Here is a 21,589-nt window from a genome sequence, read left to right on the forward strand (position 1 = left end):
TTAAAGAAATAAGTGGAAACATAGCATAGTATAAATTATTATTATACAGGATTTCTATAGCGCCAACAGGCTACGCTTTACAACATGAGGGCAAACGGTACAATTATAATACAAATTAATACAGGAGGATTCAGAGGGCCTTGATAGACAAGAGCTTCACATTGGGTTTTTATATTACGAAACAGCAAAATCATCTGAATAGTTTGCCTTTGCACCTTTACAGACCTATATATTATCTATATTCCATAAATATGATACAACTAAACCGAATCCTAATCCAAATCAGTTGTATAAAGTCCAGAAAGGATTTTTTTTGGAAGTTGTGTTTAATAAAAAGGTAAGACAATTCAGAGGAAACTGAAGATCTCCTTATCGCAAGTTCAAGGGGTATACCAATAAACAATAAATAATATACAATGTGACCTGCTTATACAATACCAAGCTACTGCATCCCACTCATATCTATCTATCTCTCTCTCTATATCTATATCTATATATATATATATATATATATATATATATCTATATCTCTCTCTCTCTCTCTCTCTCTCTATATATATATATATATATATATATATCTCTATCTATCTATCTATGTATATATATATATCTATGTATATATATATATATATATATCTATGTATATATATATATATATATACAGTTGCAAGAAAAAGTATGTGAACCCCTTGGGATTGAGTTTTGCATGAATTGAGCATAAAATGTGCTCTGAACATCATCTAAGTCACAACAATAGAAGAACACAGTCTGCTGAACATAATACTACACAAACATTAGATGTTGCCATGGTTTAATTGCACATAACATGTAAACATTCACAGTGCAGGGAGGAAAAAGTATGTGAACCTTTGGACTTAATAACTGGTTGACCCTCCTTTGGCAGCAATAACCTCAACCAAACGTTTCCTGTAGTTGCAGATCAGACCTGCACAACGATCTGGAGTAATTTTGGACCACTCCTCTTCACAAAACTGTTTCAGTGTAGCAATATTCTTGGGATGTCTGGTGTGAATCGCTCTCTTAAGGTCATGCCACAGCATTTCAATCGGGTTGAGGTCAGGACTCTGACTGGGCCACTCCAGAAGGCGTATTCTGTGCTGTTGCAGCCATTGTTTTGTTGAATGACTTGTATGCTTTGGGTCATTGTCCTGTTGCATCACCCATCCTCTGCGGAGCTTCAGTTGGCGGACAGATGGTCGTACGTTTTCCTGCAAAATGTCTTGATAAACTCTGGAATTCATTTTCCCATCAATGACAACAATCCGTCCAGGCCCTGAGGCAGCAAAGCAGCCCCAAACCATGATGCTCCCTCCGCCATGTTTTACAGTGGGGATGAGGTTTTGATGTTGGTGTGCTGGGCCTTTTTTTCTCCACACATAGTGTTGTGTGTTCTTCCCAAACAACTCAATCTTGGTTTCATCTGTCCACAGTATATTTTGCCAGTAGTGCTGTGGAACTTCCAGGTGCTCTTTTGAAAACTTCAAATGTGCTGCAATATTCTTTTTGGACAGCAATGGCTTCCTCCGTGGTGTCCTCCCAAGTACTCCATTCTTGTTTAATGTTTTCCTTATTGTAGATGTGTCAACAAAAATGTTAGCATGTGCCAGAGATTTCTGTAGGTCTTTAGCTGACACTCTGGGATTCTTCTTTACCTCATGCAGCATTCTGCGCTGTGCTCTTGCAGTCATTTTTACAGGACGACCACGCCTAGGGAGAGTAGCAACAGTGCTAAACTTTCTCCATTTGTAGACAGTCTGTCTTACCGTGGACACATGAACATCAAGGCTTTTGGAGATACTTTTGTAACCCTTTCCAGCTTCATGCAAGTCAACAATTCTTGATCGTAGGTCTTCTGAGAGCTCTTTTCTGCGAGGCATGGTTCACATCAGACGGTGCTTCTTGAAACCAGTAAACCCAAAACAGGTGTGTGTTTTTTAAGGGCAGGACAGCTGTCAGCAACACATCCAATATCATCACACTGATTGGAGTCAAGGTTGGCTCACTCCTGGCTCCAATTAGCTCTGGGAGAAGTCATTAAGCTAGGGCCTCACATACTTTTTCCTCCTTGCACTGTGAATGTTTACATGTTATGTGCAATTAAACCATGGCAACATGTAATGTTTGTGTAGTATTATGTTCAGCAGACTGTGTTCTTCCATTGTGGTGACTTAGATGACGTTCAGAGCACATTTTATGCCCAATTTATGCAAAACTCCACGTAATCCCAAGGGGTTCACATACTTTTTTCTCTCTCACTCTCTCTCAATATTTTCATTTGGTTCGTTTTTTTATTATATTTTATTTTATTTTTTTTAAACGGATTAATTTTACCCAATATTTATTTTTTGTTTTTACTTTTTATAAATCTTTTCTGCACTGTACACAGCTGCCGTGTGGCTTTTTTCCTTGGTCAAAAAGTGGATCTACAAGCCACCCTATGACCCTTGTTCTGCATTCCCCTATACCTTTGCATTCGCTTACACCAGAGGTGTCAAACTGGCGGCCCTCCAGCTGTCGCTAAACTACAAGTCCCATGAGGCATTGCAAGATTGACAGTTATAAGCATGATTCCCAAAGACAGAGGCATGATGGGACTTGTAGTTTGGCAGCAGCTGGAGGGCCACCAGTTTGACACCCCTGGCTTACACGTTAGAACTCAGGAACCTATCTGGATTAGGAGGTGAAATGCATTCAATATTACAGGACAAGTCCAGTTTGAATCTGTCTATCTATGGGCTCCCTTTCAAATAAATACAATCGTGTAATATTTCATGATTGGATTTATTTACTTGGTTTACTTTTTTTCTTTTATTTCTATAAATCTTTTTGGGACTGTATACAATGGTCTTGTTGCTTTTTTTTTGGTCAAAAATATATCTACAAGCCAACCTACAGCCCCTGTTCTCCATCACCCCATTCCTTTCCTTCCACTCCCACATTGAAACTGAGGAAGCTACTTGGATTCGAGGTGAAATGCGTTCCACATTACAGGACAAATCCAGGCTGAATCTGTCTGTTTATAGGATCCCTCACCGTTGTGTAATATTCCATGATTGGATAATGAAGTTTGCTTCCTTTGCTTGCTTGTCCAGTCAGGAAACACGTCTGACAGATGTCCACTCCGAATTGTTTCAAGCTGCGGTACCTGGAAGGAGGAAATGAATGGGAAAAATGAATGCTGTTCTGAAGTTTGAAGGAAAGAGTCAAAGTAAGGATCCAAGAGAGGCATTTTATTTTATGTCAGGGATTTCTTCCCACTGATCACCAATGTAAGGGACATTCTTCCCACTGACCACCAATGTAAGGAGCATTCTTCCAACTGATCACCAATGTAAGGGACATTCTTCCAACTGACCACCAATGTAAGCACCATTCTTCCCACTGACCTCCAATGTAAGGAGCATTCTTCCCACTGACCTCCAATGTAAGGAGCATTCTTCCCACTGACCACCAATGTAAGGGACATTCTTCCCACTGACCACCAATGTAAGGAGCATTCTTCCCACTGACCACCAATGTAAGCACCATTCTTCCCACTGACCTCCAATGTAAGGAGCATTCTTCCCACTGACCACCAATGTAAGCACCATTCTTCCCACTGACCTCCAATGTAAGGAGCATTCTTCCCACTGATCACCAATGTAAGGGACATTCTTCCCACTGACCACCAATGTAAGGAGCATTCTTCCCACTGACCACCAATGTAAGCACCATTCTTCCCACTGACCTCCAATGTAAGGAGCATTCTTCCCACTGACCACCAATGTAAGCACCATTCTTCCCACTGACCTCCAATGTAAGGAGCATTCTTCCCACTGATCACCAATGTAAGGGACATTCTTCCCGCTAACCACCAATGTAAGCGACATTCTTCCCACTGACCACCAATGTAAGGAGCATTCTTCCCACTGACCACCAATGTAAGGAGCATTCTTCCCACTGACCACCAATGTAAGGAGCATTCTTCCCACTGACCACCAATGTAAGGGACATTCTTCCCACTGACCACCAATGTAAGCACCATTCTTCCCATTGACATCCAATGTAAGCACCATTCTTCCCGCTGACCACCAATGTAAGGAGCATTCTTCCCGCTGACCACCAATGTAAGGAGCATTCTTCCCGCTGATCACCAATGTAAGGGACATTCTTCCCGCTGACCACCAATGTAAGGGACATTCTTCCCGCTGACCACCAATGTAAGGGACATTCTTCCCGCTGACCACCAATGTAAGCGACATTCTTCCCGCTGACCACCAATGTAAGGGACATTCTTCCCGCTGACCACCAATGTAAGGGGCATTCTTCCCACTGACCACCAATGTAAGGAGCATTCTTCCCACTGACCACCAATGTAAGGAGCATTCTTCCCACTGACCACCAATGTAAGGAGCATTCTTCCCACTGACCACCAATGTAAGGGACATTCTTCCCACTGACCACCAATGTAAGCACCATTCTTCCCATTGACATCCAATGTAAGCACCATTCTTCCCACTGACCACCAATGTAAGGAGCATTCTTCCCGCTGACCACCAATGTAAGGAGCATTCTTCCCGCTGATCACCAATGTAAGGGACTTTCTTCCCACTGACCACCAATGTAAGGGACATTCTTCCCACTGACCACCAATGTAAGCACCATTCTTCCCACTGACCACCAATGTAAGGGACATTCTTCCCACTGACCACCAATGTAAGGGACATTCTTCCCATTGACATCCAATGTAAGCACCATTCTTCCCACCGACCACCAATGTAAGGAGCATTCTTCCCACTGATCACCAATGTAAGGGACATTCTTCCCACTGATCACCAATGTAAGGGACATTCTTCCCACTGACCACCAATGTAAGGGACATTCTTCCCACTGACCACCAATGTAAGGAGCATTCTTCCCACTGACCTTCCAATGTAAGGGACATTCTTCCCACTGATCACCAATGTAAGCACCATTCTTCCCACTGACCCCCAATGTAAGCACCATTCTTCCCACTGATCACCAATGTAAGGGACATTCTTCCCACTGACCACCAATGTAAGGGGCATTCTTCCCACTGACCCCTAATGTAAGGGACATTCTTCCCACTGACCACCAATGTAAGGGACATTCTTCCCACTGATCACCAATGTAAGGGACATTCTTCCCACTGATCACCAATGTAAGGGACATTCTTCCCACTGACCACCAATGTAAGGGACATTCTTCCCACTGACCACCAATGTAAGGGACATTCTTCCCACTGACCACCAATGCAAGGGACATTCTTCCCACTGATCACCAATGTAAGGGACATTCTTCCCACTGACCACCAATGTAAGGGACATTCTTCCCACTGACCACCAATGTAAGGGACATTCTTCCCACTGACCACCAATGTAAGGGACATTCTTCCCACTGACCACCAATGTAAGGGACATTCTTCCCATTGACATCCAATGTAAGCACCATTCTTCCCACTGACCACCAATGTAAGGGACATTCTTCCCACTGACCACCAATGTAAGGGACATTCTTCCCACTGACCACCAATTTAAGGGACATTCTTCCCGCTGACCACCAATGTAAGGGACATTCTTCCCGCTGACCACCAATGTAAGGAGCATTCTTCCCACTGATCACCAATGTAAGGGACATTCTTCCCACTGACCCCCAATGTAAGGGACATTCTTCCCACTGACCCCCAATGTAAGGGACATTCTTCCCACTGATCGCCAATGTAAGGAACATTCTTCCCACTGATCACCAATGTAAGGAGCATTCTTCCCACTGACCACCAATGTAAGGGGCATTCTTCCCACTGACCCCCAATGTAAGGGGCATTCTTCCCACTGACCACCAATGTAAGGGACATTCTTCCCACCGACCACCAATGTAAGGAGCATTCTTCCCACCGACCTCCAATGTAAGGGACATTCTTCCCACTGACCCCCAATGTAAGGGGGTTCCCCTAGACTTGAAATGTATTTCAAGGGTTCCTGTGGGGTAAAACGGTTACAAAAGGCGGTTCTATTCTGTTATAGAACATATATGATATAAAAATGGTTTTCTTTACATTTTTATTATGTTTTTTTTTTTTTTTTTAGAATATGCATTGAGCCCTTTGCTGTCCTTGGCAGAAATCTCTTTTCATGTGTTGCAAATGTTCCCGACTTTCCCTCCTATAGGAAAGAACGGCATTTTTTCTGGTCGAACTTTTGCATGAACGTCTGGAGGAAAAGAAATGTGATCTCCAAACACGGAAAGGTTTCTTCACAGTGAGAGCTGTGAAAATGTGGAATAGACTCCCTCAAGAGTTGGTTGTGGCCAGCTCAGTGGATTGCTGTAGGAAAGTCCTGGATTCTTTCTTGGATACACAGAATATAACTGGATATAACATTTATAGGGAAAGTTGATCCAGGGAATATCCGATCGCCTCTCGGGGGACCAGGAAGGATTTTTTTCCCAGCAGGAGCAGATTGGATCGTGCTTTGCTGTTTTTTTTTGCCTTCCTCTGGATCAACTGTGGGTGTAGGATTATAAGTTGTTTTTTTTTTTTTTTTATTGGTTGAACTGGATGGACTTTTGTCTTTTTTCAGCCAGACTAACTATGTAAAGTCCGGACACTTTCACCCCCCTTCCAGTCCAGGCCAATTTTCAGCTTTGAATGACAATTGCACAGTCATGCGACGCCGTACTCGTATGATTTTTTAGCATTTTTTTGGAGACAGATAAAACTTTATTTTGGTGGTGTTTATTCACCCCTGGGATTTTTATTTTTTTGCTATATAAATGAAAAACTCCAAACATTTTGAGAAAAAAAAAGGGTTTGTCTTATAAAAATTTTGCAAATAAATAATCTTTCTTCATAAATCTTGGCTAAATTGTATTCAGCTATCTTTATAGTAAAAAAAAAGAAATAACCCAAATTAGTTTATAACCAAAAATGTTTATTTTGTTTAATTTTTTTTTTACATTTTTATTTTCATTTTTTATATTATTATTTATGTGGGGGGTGATGAAGATTTTTTTTTTCTTTTTTTACACTGATTGCTTTTACACCTATAAAGGCTGTAAAAGCAATAATTTCTCCTTCCCTCTGACTGCATTTGAGAAATACTGTGAGAGCTGTGATTGGTCACAGCTTGTCACATGGTACAAGGCTGTTGTGAATAGCCCTGTACCATGTGATCTCTATGATGATTCACAGATTTCACAACCATTTCTTCTTCTTCAGCCATTGAGAAATACTGTGCGAGCTGTGATTGGTCACAGCTTGTCACATGGTACAAGGCTGTTGTGAATAGCCCTGTATCATGTGACCTCTGTGATCATTCACAGATTTCACTAATAGTAAGCAATGATGTCAGGAAGTGACATCTTGCTTACTACTATTCATGTGATCACTGATTGGCCAATCAGTGATCACATGATTGGGACCTCACACAGAGGTCCCGTACAGTGATCGGTATCCGGAGGACACAGCGGGCACCGGATTGCGGTGCTGCGTGCTCCCAGGGAATTAAAATGAGGGCGCCTTTTATGAACAGCAACCCGCTCCTGCACTGCTCCCGTCTGGCCGTTTATGTACATGGGCTGGACAGGAAGTGGTTAATGGCTGACTTTTGTCTTTTTTCAGCCAGACTAACTATGTAATGGGGGGCAGACATGGTGGCATAGGAAAAGGCCTTCCCCAAATTGCTGCCATGAAGTTGGAAACAGTTGTCTAAAACAAGGGTGTCAAACTGGCGGCCCTCCAGCTGTTTGCAAAACTGCAAGTCCCATCATGCCTCTACCTTTGGGAGTCATGCTTGTAACTGTCAGTCTTGCAATGCCTCATGGGACTTGTAGTTTGGCAACAGCTGGAGGGCCACCAATTGGACACAAAAGGTCTTTGAATGATGTAGCATCAACAGTACCCTTCACCGGAGACACCTCAACTCCATCATTTGGAAGGGGGCCTATAGACTTTTGGCCACATGGTATTAACCCTCTCTTACCCAATGTTATATTCGCAATAATGAACTTTCCTTTGTGTACTTTTACATTCCAGCAAACACATACCTACCTGAACCCCTTTATAGGACACTGTTTGCAGACTGAACACTTGGTCTGGTGTTTAACGGTCTCAGCCAACGTCACCCGATGTAAAACTGGAAGCCAAACCAAGGACTGCGGCTCCAGACATCCCCACTCCAGGAACTGAGATAATTCCAAAACGGTGGCACCGCTGGTCTATCAAAGAGTAAAAAAAAAAAAAAAGATTTTTTTCTGCATTGTATACAGTGTATATAGATTTAAAAGAAAAAAATGTCAAGAAGTAAGAAAAACATTTCATCTGTCGATCAAGAAAATAAAATGCAAATGGTAGTATGAGTATGGTCATTGCAACAGATTCAAAATGTGGTGAAATGGGCAATCTCTCTTTTACGGTGGAAGCAGCACAAGTCCCAGGACACATTTGCAAGTCCCAGGACACATTTGCAAGTCCAAGGACACATTTGGAAGTCATGGCAGTCCTAGGACACATTTGGAAGTCCAAGGACACATTTGCAAATCATGGCAGTCCTAGGACACATTTGCAAGTCCGAAGACACATTTGGAAGTCATGGCAGTCCTAGGACACATTTGGAAGTCATGGCAGTCCTAGAACACATTTGGAAGTCAGGGCAGTCCTAGGACATATTTGGAAGTCATGGAAGTCCTAAAATACATTTGGAAGTCATGGAAGTCCTAGGACATGTATGGAAGTCATGGAAGTCCAAGGACACATTTGCAGGTCCAAGGACACATTTGGAAGTCATGGAAGTCCTAGGACACATTTGGAAGTCCGAAGACACATTTGCAAATTATGGCAGTCCTAGGACACATTTGCAAATCATGGCAGTCCTAGGACACATTTGCAAGTCCGAAGACACATTTGGAAGTCATGGCAGTCCTAAGACACATTTGGAAGTCATGGCAGTCCTAGGACACATTTGGAAGTCATGGCAGTCCTAGAACACATTTGGAAGTCATGGCAGTCCTAGGACATATTTGGAAGTCCTAAAATACATTTGGAAGTCATGGAAGTCCTAAAATACATTTGGAGGTCATGGAAGTCCTAGGACATGTATGGAAGTCATGTAAGTCCAAGGACACATTTGGAAGTCATGGCAGTCCTACGACACATTTGGAAGTTATGGAAGTCCTAGGACACATTTGGAAGTCATGGAAGTCCTAGGACACATTTGAAATCATGGCAGTCCTAGGACACATTTGGAAGTCATGGCAGTCCTAGGACACATTTGGAAGTCATGGCAGTCCTAGGACACATTTGCAAATCATGGCAGTCCTAGGACACATTTGGAAGTCATGGCAGTCCTAGGACACATTTGGAAGTCATGGCAGTCCTAGAACACATTTGGAAGTCATGGCAGTCCTAGGACATATTTGGAAGTCCTAAAATACATTTGGAAGTCATGGAAGTCCTAAAATACATTTGGAGGTCATGGAAGTCCTAGGACATGTATGGAAGTCATGTAAGTCCAAGGACACATTTGCAGGTCCAAGGACACATTTGGAAGTTATGGAAGTCCTACGACACATTTGGAAGTTATGGAAGTCCTAGGACACATTTGGAAGTCATGGAAGTCCTAGGACACATTTGGAAGTCCTAGGACACATTTGGAAGTCCTAGGACACATTTGGAAGTCCTAGGACACATTTGGAAGTCCTAGGACACGTATGGAAGTCTTAGGACACATTTGGAAGTCATTGAAGTCTTAGGACAAATTTGGAAGTCCCAGAAGTCCCAGAACACGTTTGACTTCCATGACTTCCAAATGTGTCCTAGAACTTTCAAACGTATCCTAGGACACATTTGGAAGTCATGGAAGTCATGGAAGTCTTAGGACATATTTGGAAATCATGGCAGTCCTATGACATGTATGGAAGTCCTAGGACACATTTGGATGTCATGGAAGTTCTATGACACGTATGAAAGTCCTAGACACATTTAGAAGTCATGGAAAGCTTAGGATATGTATGGAAGTCCAAGGACACATTTGCAGGTCCTAGGACACATTTGGAAGTCATGGAAGTCTTAGGACACATTTGGATGTCATGGAAGTCCTAGGAAATATTTGGAAGTCATAAGACACATTTGGAAGTCATGTGTTGTAGAAGTCCTATGGCACATTTAGAAGTCAAAGAAGTCCTATGACACTTGCAGCGCTCCTCACTACCTGAAGAATAATTGAGCACTAAAAGTTTGAAGGGGTTTTAACTCTTCTTCTTCTTCAATCTAACAAAAACTAAATAAAAATACACTGTCTATGTACTTAACACATACACATTAAGGCTTTTGGGGAGGGCTAGTCTCTGCTAATAAGAGGAAGAGAATTAGACACAATGTAGCAGCTCTGGAGTCTCCATGACAACTCAGATCTAATAGCATGAAGTCATCTCTGAAAGAATCTTTCTGGGAACAAAATAAACCAGAATAATAAGACTGAGGTTACATTTCACGCAGGGTGGCAGCCTTCAAGGTTACCGCGCAATTGTTAGATGAATACATTTTTCTACCGTTAATTTATAAACAGCCGCATATCATGAAGGTGGGAGATAATTGTCTCACCAAGACTAACAACTTGTAAAATTGGTGTGACAGTTGCTACAATGTAATAGACGGTCTCCTCACAGCTTGTTACACGTTGTTTGTTTCTTCCTTTCCCTGTTGCTAAAATGTCTAAGAAATCTGTGGTTTCTGCAGATTATAACTAGGTTTGAAAGTATATAAAAAAAAGAAAGAATCGGCTGGATCTCTAATTATTTTTTTGGTGACCTTGAAGGTATCTAAACATCGTATTCCCTTAAAGAGGCTCTGTCGCCACATCACTCATTTCAGGAAATGTCTTCCCATGAGATATGGACATTTACATATTTTAGGCATGTTCTGTACCTGTAAAAGCCTCCCTCGTGTAGACATTCAAAAGCCTGGAGGGGCTGCCATCTTGGATTGATGTCAGTGACCCCAGCAGACTCAGAGCTGTCACTCTGATGCTCTGTGGCAATCTTTCTTAAACACTTGAGAGAAACCCTTAAAATAATTTTCAGTTCTTGGAACCCCCTAGTAAAACCCATTTATTGGGTTCAGGGGGAAAATGCCCTTTATATTGGACACCAGTGGGATAAATGTGCCCCTTGCAGTGATGATCAGATTGACTCCATTACAGACATCTATAAAGGTCATTGGTGTCATGCATCTGCCATGCCAAGTGGTGTTGGCTCTCTGGAACTAGGCAGGCACCATCAAATAGGAAGGCAATTAGCCACAGGTCAAGGAAAACCCTAGCAACCACTGGAAGAACCCTAATTTTGAATGGCTGCTCCCCTTTACTCTTCCCACAGCAGATAGTTAAACGATTATGTAGAAAGGTGATGGGAAGAGGAGCTGGGCAAGAACAGAGAGTAATTAGACACTCTCAGAAGGGTAGAGGGCTTTGGTGTGCAAGGAGAGAGGGGGCAGTGCTAAGGAAGCGACTCTTGCAACTTTATTTTTCTGTGCTTTTATCTGCATTTATTAAGTTGGTGAGAAGGTCTTTTTTTTTTTTTTTTTAAGGCCTACAGGGGTTGCAGGGGTCACAATTGCGACCCAGCCCCAAGCTGCCAATGCAAGCCTGGATAGGAGGAGTGGTGGGAGGGCAGTTGCATATAGAGGAACCGATCTCTCCATGTTCCTCCTGCAACTGCTCAATGTCTGCGGGAGAGGAGGAGAAGCAGGCATTCAGTGGCTGCCATAGGAACATGGAGAGATCAATTCTTCAATAGGCAGCTGCCCCTTCTGCTCTTCCTATCCAGGATTTTTTCTACTGTCTCCCTGAGCTCTTTCCTGCTTTCCCCCCTCCTGCTCCCCGGACCTGTGCTCTTTCCAGCTCCAGCTCTCCCCCCCCACCCGCTCCCCGGCCCCCATGCGATTTCCTTTCCCTGTGCTCTCCCCAGCCCCTCCGTTCTCTTTCCTGGCCTTCCTGCTGTGCTCTGCGGCCCCTGTGAACTTTCCTGGCCCCCCCACAGCTCTGCCGAGTAACCCTCCCCCCTATCCCCTCTCCCAACGGCTGCTGCAGAGGATCTGTCAGGATGGAGAGCAGGGAAGGGACCGGTAAATGTGCTGTTTTCTGGACCCTTCCATTTTTGAAGGGAGAGTCAATGATCCGTACCGATCACTGACTCTGTCCATTCATAACTAAAACATAGTAAACTGTGTTTACTATGTTTCAGTTTGTGAATGGAGGGGAAGCTCTGTACAGAGCTATTCCTATCCATGCATTCAGTGCAGCTGCGGCTGCACAGAAGGAGATAAAAGGGCCATGCCCTCAATCTCCTTTCTCTGTCTCAAAGGTGGAACGTCGGAGGTCTGTTTGGAACCCTTATATCTCACTAAAGCCCCCCAATGGGGCTCCTAAAAAAAGAAAAATTGTAAAAAATAGTTTTTAAAAAATATTGTAAAAAAAATACAAAAAAAAACTACTGACACCAGTGGCAGAACTACCAGGGTGGCAAAGGTCGCACTTGCAACCAGGCCCTGGCGTTCAACCCTTCATGGTTTCTTGCACCCGGGCCCTGAAGGTTCTGGTTATACCACTGCTCATGCTCATACATACTGGAGGTGACAGAGGCTCTCTAACCTTAAACCATGAAGCCTACGTAAGGTCACAAGAGAATTCTTCCTCAGAGCCGGGTACAACCTCGAAACGCGTCAACCACCAGCTATACAAAGGTCTACAGTCCCCCACCAGACTGCCTTCAGGAGCTTTGGACCACATTGCATCCCTTGTGACATGCTTTCCATTTGATTTTATTTCTCTTGTGAGTATTTTACTTTTTATCAATAAATCTCATCTTTAAAGGTAATGCACTAGGCCCGTGTGCCCACTCTTTGTCTCTTTATATGCATTTTAGACAATGGTTCACTTTCCATCTTGTGGTTACATTTTAGGAAAGGCCATTTTTTGTTCCAATAAGACTGTGCCTCATGCGTGAAGCCAACTCCATAAAGACATCAAAAATTGTCCTTCAGCGTTTTGGACGCTGAAGAACAATTTTTGATTTGGACTTCCTGGGGAGGAAGGGTAATCTTGGTGAGCAGGGGTGCACTATTAGTATTGTATGCATATTGTTTACCATTTTAGGGTTTGGTTGGTTTATATTTATACAGTTGCAAGAAAAAGTATGTGAACCCCTTGGGATTACGTGGAGTTTTGCATGAATTGGGCATAAAATGTGCTCTGAACGTCATCAAAGTAACAACAATAGAAGAACACAGTCTGCTGAACATAATACTACACAAACATTAGATGTTGCCATGGTTTAATTGCACATAACATGTAAACATTCACAGTGCAGGGAGGAAAAAGTATGTGAACCTTTGGACTTAATAACTGGTTGACCCTCCTTTGGCAGCAATAACCTCAACCAAACGTTTCCTGTAGTTGCAGATCAGACCTGCACAACAATCTGGAGTCATTTTGGACCACTCCTCTTCACAAAACTCTTTCAGTGTAGCAATATTCTTGGGATGTCTGGTGTGAATCGCCCTCTTAAGGTCATGCCACAGCATTTCAATCGGGTTGAGGTCAGGACTCTGACTGGGCCACTCCAGAAGGCGTATTCTGTGCTGATACAGCCATTGTTTTGTTGAATTACTTGTATGCTTTGGGTCATTGTCCTGTTGCATCACCCATCCTCTGCGGAGCTTCAGTTGGTGGACAGATGGTCGTACGTTTTCCTGCAAAATGTCTTGATAAACTCTGGAATTCATTTTCCCATCAATGACAACAATCCATCCAGGCCCTGAGGCAGCAAAGCAGCCCCAAACCATGATGCTCCCTCCGCCATGTTTCACAGTGGGGATGAGGTTTTGATGTTGGTGTGCTGTGCCTTTTTTTCTCCACACATAGTGTTGTGTGTTCTTCCCAAACAACTCAATCTTGGTTTCATCTGTCCACAGTATATTTTGCCAGTAGTGCTGTGGAACATCCAGGTGCTCTTTTGCAAACTTCAAACGTGCTGCAATATTCTTTTTGGACATCAATGGCTTCCTCCGTGGTGTCCTCCCATGTACTCCATTCTTGTTTAATGTTTTCCTTATTGTAGATGTGTCAACAAAAATGTTAGCATGTGCCAGAGATTTCTGTAGGTCTTTAGCTGACACTCTGGGATTCTTCTTTACCTCATGCAGCATTCTGCGCTGTGCTCTTGCAGTCATTTTTACAGGACGACCACGCCTAGGGAGAGTAGCAACAGTGCTAAACTTTCTCCATTTGTAGACAGTCTGTCTTACCGTGGACACATGAACATCAAGGCTTTTGGAGATACTTTTGTAACCCTTTCCAGCTTCATGCAAGTCAACAATTCTTGATCGTAGGTCTTCTGAGAGCTCTTTTCTGCGAGGCATGGTTCACATCAGACAGTGCTTCTTGAAACCAGTAAACCCAAAACAGGTGTCAGGAATGGACTGGCCAGCAATAGTGGGACTCAGCTGCCTTATGAGCTGCAGTACCAGGGCTGGCCAGCGGGTGCTCCCAGCAATCAGAGACTCAACCTTGCAGCCAGTCAAACACCTGGAACTAATTATACTGGTGTATTTAAGGGACATTCAGACCTGCCGGCTCTGCCTTGGTGTTGTGTTTCTCTTGGGCCCTGTATCCTGTTCCTGCTCTCTGTTCCTGTCTGATTCTCTGCTGATCCTGCTCTGATCCCTGGCTTGTCTGACCATTCTCCTCTGCCTGACCCTCTGTACCACGCTGCCCGCTACCTGCTGAACCTGGCCTGTGACCCCGACCATTCTCCGCTTGCTCCCCCTGTACCTACCTGCCCTATTGATATTGACCCGGCCTGCCTGACGACGCTTGCATTGTATGTACTGTTATCTGTGGGTGGTTGGTTGGTTTGTTTGCACTGTGTTATGTTTTAGTATTGCACTGCGTTTATGTTTGTATGGTTAGTGTTAATAAATTATATTGTTTATAACATATCTGAAGTCTGCGTTTCCCTGCGTCAGTCACACACCTCTGGTCACACCTGGGAGCCCTGACATTACACCAAGGCCAATCCTGACCAGAAGTGGCTGCACAGGGAAGCCATCTTGGCTTGTTGATGGGAAGGATGGATCTGGATGAGGTTGAATATTTATCTCTGCTAGTGTTTGATGACAGAGAGTATGCTTATCAGACTCTGAAGGAGTATACCCGGGATCAACTACTAGAATGTATACGGCTCGCTCATGTTCTAGTAAATCAGGGCACAGAGTTCTCTGAGGTGCAGCCTTTGATTGAGGTTTGTGCTGAGTTGGTTTCATCTGGTACCCCTGAATGCAGGGATGAATTTTTGCCACCATTTAGTGCAGACCAGGTAGAGTCCCTGGTGTGGTTATTAGAGGATGATGTGGGTTACTTTCTGGAGCGTTATTCCACATGTTCACCACAGACACTAAGAGATTGTATAAACGCAGTGCAGTCATTGACCAGACAGGCTTTGTGTAAGCTCAGCTTTGTTCAACCCATACTGCAGACATGGACAGACTTGTTGCGCCCAGCCTCAGTCAGCTTACAAAGACCCAGTCCTGCTTCTAATCTATTTCCTCAAAACTCTATTCCTGCATTCCCAACAGCTCCTCCTGCCCTGCTATCTACCGCATGTCAGTCCCCTGTTCCCACTCGCTGCACCTATCCTGCCTTTAACCCTGTAAAAGAGCCCTCTGTAGCAACCGCTCCCTCTCCTGTTCCATCCTCCAGTTCTTCTCTGTCTCCAGCTGCTCCATTCGTTTGCAGACCTGCGTTTACTTGCAGTGCTCCAGTAGTTAAAACCAGAAAAAAGCGAAAATTCTTTCCAACCAATACCATCCTGCCAGTATCCAAACCGGTGAGCCTGCCTTCCGTGGTTCAGCCTGAAGCCTCTACTCGGCCTGAATCCTCTACTCGGCCTGAATCCTCTACTCGGCCTGAAGCCTCTACTCGGCCTGAAGCCTCTACTCGGCCTGAAGCCTCTACTCGGCCTGAAGCCTCTACTCGGCCTGAAGCCTCTACTCGGCCTGATGCCTCTACTCGGCCTGAAGCCTCTACTCGGCCTGAAGCCTCTACTCGGCCTGAAGCCTCTACTCGGCCTGAAGCCTCTACTCCGCCGGACGCCGGCATTCAGCCTGATGCCTCTACCCAGCATGATGAACTGATCCAGCCTGACGATCCTATTAGGCCAGTTGACTCGATGCCCGCTGTTGATCCAGATGATCCGGTACCTGATCCGGTGCCCGCTGTCGTGCCAATTGACTCAGAGCCCGCTGTCGTACCTGGTGACTCGGTGCCCACTGCCTTGCCAGATGACGCGGTGCCCGCTGGCGAGCCAAATGACCTGATGCCTGGTGACCCAGTGCCCGCTGTCATACCTGGTGACCCGATGCCCGCTGTCGAGCCAGACAATCCGGTACTTGATGACCCGGTACCCACTGTCGTGCCTGTTGACTCGGAGCCCACTGCCTTGCCAGATGACGCGGTGCTCGCTGTCGAGCCAAATGACTTGATGCCTGGTGACCCGATGCCCGCTGTCCAGCCAGACGATCCAATGTCTGACCCAGTGCCCGCGGTCATACCACTTGACTCGGAGCTCACTGCCTTGCCAGATGACGCGGTGCCCGCTGTCGAGCCAAATGACCTGATGCCTGGTGACCCGATGCCCGCTGTCCAGCCAGACGATACAATGTCTGACCCAGTGCCAGCGGTCATGCCAGTTGACTCGGAGCCCACTGTCGTGCCTGGTGACTCGGTGCCCGCCGCTTCGCCTGGGGGCCCGAGACCTGTCGCTCCGCCTGGGGGTCCGGCGCCTGCCGCTCCGCCTGGGGGCCCGAGACCTGTCGCTCCGCCTGGGGGCCCGAGACCTGTCGCTCCGCCTGGGGGCCCGAGACCCGCCACCCCGCCTGGGGGCCCGAGACCTGTCGCTCCATCTGGGGGTCCGGCGCCCGCCGCTCCGCCTGAGGGCCCGAGACCTGTCGCTCCGCCTGGGGGTCCGGCGCCCGCCGCTCCGCCTGGGGGCCCGAGACCTGTCGCTCCATCTGGGGGTCCGGCGCCCGCCGCTCCGCCTGAGGGCCCGAGACGTGTCGCTCCGCCTGGGGGTCCGGCGCCCGCCGCTCCGCCTGGGGGCCCGATGCCCGCCGCCCCGCCTGGGGGCCCGATGCCCGCCGCCCCGCCTGGGGGCCCGATGCCCGTCGCCCCGTCTGGGGGCCCGACGCCCGTCGCCCCGTCTGGGGGCCCGACGCCCGTCGCCCCGCCTGGAGGCCCGTCGCCCCGCCTGGGGGCCCGACGCCCGTCGCCCCTCCTGGGGGCCCGACGCCCGTCGCCCCTCCTGGGGGCCCGACGCCCGTCGCCCCTCCTGGGGGCCCGGCGCCCGCCGCTCCGCCTGGGGGCCCGATGCCCGCCGCTCCGCCTGGGGGCCCGATGCCGGTCGCCCCGCCCGGGGGCCCGATGCCGGTCGCCCCGCCCGGGGGCCCGATGCCGGTCGCCCCGCCCGGGGGCCCGATGCCTGTTGCCCCGCCCGGGGGCCCGGTGCCTGCTGCTCTGCCCGGGGGCCCACTGCCTGCTGCTCCACCTGGGGGCCCGGTGCCTGCTGCCCCGCCTGGGGGCCCGATGCCGGTCGCCCCGCCCGGGGGCCTGATGCCGGTCGCCCCGCCCGGGGGCCCGATGCCTGTTGCCCCGCCCGGGGGCCCGCTGCCTGCTGCTCTGCCCGGGGGCCCGGTGCCTGCTGCTCCGCCCGGGGGCCCACTGCCTGCTGCTCCGCCTGGGGGCCCGGTGCCTGCTGCCCCGCCTGGGGGCCCGGTGCCTGCTGCTTCGCCTGGTAATCCGATGTGCCTCTGCCCGGAGTCCAGCCCGATGTGCCTCTGCCCGGAGTCCAGCCCGATGTGCCTCTGCCCGGAGTCCAGCCCGATGTGCCTCTGCCCGGAGTCCAGCCCGATGTGCCTCTGCCCGGAGTCCAGCCCGATGTGCCTCTGCCCGGTGTGCCTCTGCCCGATGTGCCTCTGCCCGGAGTCCTGCCCGATGTGCCTCATTCTCATTCTTCTTTTCATTCTTCTTTTCATTCTTCTTTTCATGAAGAAGAAAAGAAGAATGAGAAGAATGAGAAGAAGAATGAGAAGAAGAATGAGAAGAAGAATGAAAAGAAGAATGAAAAGAAGAATGAAAAGAAGAAGAAGAATGAAAAGAAGAAGAAGAATGAAAAGAAGAATGAAAAGAAGAAGAAGAATGAAAAGAAGAAGAAGAAGAATGAAAAGAAGAATGAAAAGAAGAAGAAGAAGAATGAAAAGAAGAATGAGAAGAAGAAGAAGAAGAAGAAGAAGAAGAATGAAAAGAAGAATGAAAAGAAGAAGAATGAAAAGAAGAAGAATGAAAAGAAGAATGAAAAGAAGAAGAATGAAAAGAAGAAGAAGAAGAATGAAAAGAAGAATGAAAAGAAGAAGAAGAAGAATGAAAAGAAGAATGAAAAGAAGAATGAGAATGAAAAGATTCTTCTTCTTCTTTTCATTCTTCTTCTTCTCCTTCTTCTTCTTTTCATTCTTCTTTTCATTCTTCTCATTCTTCTTTTCATTCTTCTCATTCTTCTTCTTTTCATTCTTCTTTTCATGAAGAAGAAAAGAAGAATGAAAAGAAGAATGAAAAGAAGAAGAAGGAAAAGAAGAAGAATGAAAAGAAGAATGAAAAGAAGAATGAAAAGGAAGAATGAGAAGAATGAAAAGAAGAATGAAAAGAAGAAGAAGAAGAATGAGAAGAAGAATGAAAAGAAGAATGAAAAGAAGAATGAAAAGAAGAAGAAGAAGAATGAAAAGAAGAATGAAAAGAAGAAGAAGAAGAATGAAAAGAAGAAGAAGAAGAATGAAAAGAAGAATGAAAAGAAGAAGAAGAATGAAAAGAAGAAGAAGAAGAAGAAGAAGAATGAAAAGAAGAATGAAAAGAAGAAGAAGAATGAAAAGAAGAATGAAAAGAAAAATGAGAAGAATGAAAAGATTCTTCTTCTTCTTTTCATTCTTCTTTTCATTCTTCTTCTTCTTCTTCTTTTCATTCTTCTTTTCATTCTTCTCATTCTTCTTTTCATTCTTCTCATTCTTCTTCTCATTCTTCTTTTCATTCTTCTTCTTCTTTTCATTCTCTCTTCTCATTCTTCTTTTCATGAAGAAGAAAAGAAGAATGAGAAGAATGAAAAGAAGAATGAAAAGAAGAAGAATGAAAAGAGGAATGAGAAGAAGAATGAGAAGAAGAATGAGAAGAAGAATGAAAAGAAGAATGAAAAGAAGAATGAAAAGAAGAATGAGAAGAAGAATGAAAAGAAGAAGTATTCCAGTACAGCAAAAAGTGTATCTGCAGAGAGCTCCGCTATTTCTGACAGTTCTCTGACAGTTCCTTCACATTTACAGCGGTTGAAACATTGTATCTGTTTCCGAATAAAAACATCTGTATCCTAAATGGAAACAAATAGATACAATGTTTCAACCGCTGTACATGTGAAGGAACTGTCAGAGAACTGTCAGAAATAGCGGAGCTCTCTGCAGGGACACTTTTGCCGGCTGATCGGGAAAAATCAGATTCGCGCACCCGAAGTATGCTAATATTCGGATTCAACGCGAATCGAATTTTTCCTGAAATTCGAAACGAATTCCACTTCGCCTGGTTCGATTCGCTCATCTCTATTTATAACATATCTGAAGTCTGCGTTTCCCTGCGTCAGTCACACACCTCTGGTCATACCCGGGAGCCCTGACAACAGGTGTGTGTTTTTTAAGGGCAGGACAGCTGTCAGCAACACATCCAATATCATCACACTGATTGGAGTCAAGGTTGGCTCACTCCTGGCTCCAATTAGCTCTGGGAGAAGTCATTAAGCTAGGGCCTCACATACTTTTTCCTCCCTGCACTGTGAATGTTTACATGTTATGTGCAATTAAACCATGGCAACATCTAATGTTTGTGTAGTATTATGTTCAGCAGACTGTGTTCTTCTATTGTTGTGACTTAGATGACGTTCATGCAATTCATGCAAAACTCCACGTAATCCCATGGGGTTCACATACTTTTTCTTGCAACTGTATATCCATAAAGACATGGTTAGACCGATTTTATATGGAGGAACTCAAGTGGCTTTCACAGAGCCCTGACCTCAACCCTGTGAGATAAATTGGAATGCTGAATGTGAGCCAAGTCTTTTCTTGGGCACAAATTCCTACAAAATCCCATCCAGAAAAATGGAGGTTGTTTTTGGCGCAAAAGAGGTTCAACTCCATATTAACAAACGTTTGGCCGTATACTATATACGGAGATGGAAATGTTTCAGTTTGCTTACTTACAAATCGGAAACAGCTCCTAACGCTGGGCTCAACATTACTTCCCCCAAAGGCAGCAACTTCTCCAAGTTGTCTCGGTATCTGGATGGCTTCGTGCAGAAGAAGGCCTAGCTGCTTCTGGTCACACGTTCCATCAGTTTTTGCTACTTGTGAGAATAAGTCTGAAAAAAAAAGTATTGTAGCACTCTAAGGAGATGAAGAGTCAACACATATTAAGGAGCTCCAAAACTCAAAGGTCTGGTGAATATAATACGGGTAAAAACACAGACATAAGCATTGCATGGGAAAAAATATGTGGACCCGATCAAATTATTGAGTTCAGCTGTTTCTAGTGAAGGTTATGGTTACTGCAGCATACAAAGACATTTTAGACAATCGTTTCAAAAGGAATGTGAAGGACCTTTTCTGTTCCAGCATGACTGTGCCCCTGTACATGATGCCAACTCTATAAAGATTTTGGAACCGAGCAGCAGATGGTAGAGAAGAAGCCGGCTTTCAGCTGCTGCGGAGAGAGCCATACAGGGGATCGGTTCCAGTAATTGTTCCCCCTCTCCTGCCCACATCTGATTCAACCAGCTTCCTGGGTACAGGAGGACTGGTGGCACCCAATTATCTATGGCCCTGGGTTCAGTACAAATCTTAGTGCGGACTGTAAGGACAATCTTCAGGCTTGTGTCAATGGCATCAGTTTGAGATGCTTTGGAAATCATTCAGAATTCACTGACAGGTGCGTTTGACCTGCATTTGACCTCCTTCTGACCTGCTTAAAGTGGGTTTTGCATTCCCCTAGACCTGAATGGAAATGGCAATGGGCAGACTTTGGCAAACAAAACAGCTTCCATATACTGTATATATACACCAATGAAAATGATTCAACTTTTGCCTGGAGTTCAGCTTCAATTATATACAGTATGTTAGGAAGGGCCGTGGATAAGGGGGTACCACCAACCCTCCTGTATGGGGCCCAGGTCAACAGGGGGGCCCAGGCAGCTGGTTGAATCAGATGTGAGCAGGGAGGGAGATCGAAATGGCAGGGGGGCAATTACTGGAACCGATCCCCTGTATGGCTACCTCTGCAGCAGCTGAAAGCTGGCTTCTTCTCCTTTCCTTCGCCTTTCAGCTGCTGCAGAGAGAGAGGCATACAGGGGATTGGTTCCAGTAATTGCTTCCAGCTGCACCTCTCATCCTGTGCACCATACATTTCCCTCTGCTGTCCTGGCCCCCCTGTGTGCC

The 21,589-nt window shown here is 45.8% G+C and overlaps 1 protein-coding gene across 3 annotated transcripts in view; it reads right to left on the reverse strand.

Moving 5' to 3' along the window:
* DRP2 (dystrophin related protein 2) overlaps positions 1–21,589 on the reverse strand; it is a 162,956-nt gene that overhangs the window by 26,010 nt on the left and 115,357 nt on the right. For all 3 annotated transcript variants that reach the window (XR_016313966.1, XM_089685516.1, XM_089685517.1), the window contains exons 13-15: positions 20,360–20,517; positions 8,069–8,235; positions 3,055–3,166 (exon numbers count right to left, since the gene is read on the reverse strand). Coding sequence is in view for 2 of the 3 variants with exons in the window: in XM_089685516.1 (XP_089541642.1) it covers positions 3,055–3,166; positions 8,069–8,235; positions 20,360–20,517 (437 nt within the window). In the remaining variant the exon portion in view is untranslated. The remainder of the gene's footprint in view (positions 1–3,054; positions 3,167–8,068; positions 8,236–20,359; positions 20,518–21,589) is intronic.

This window comes from Staurois parvus, unplaced genomic scaffold (genome assembly GCF_062004578.1).
Source record: "Staurois parvus isolate SC_StPar_1 unplaced genomic scaffold, SC_StPar_1.0 ptg000377l, whole genome shotgun sequence".
Lineage (NCBI taxonomy): Eukaryota > Metazoa > Chordata > Amphibia > Anura > Ranidae > Staurois > Staurois parvus.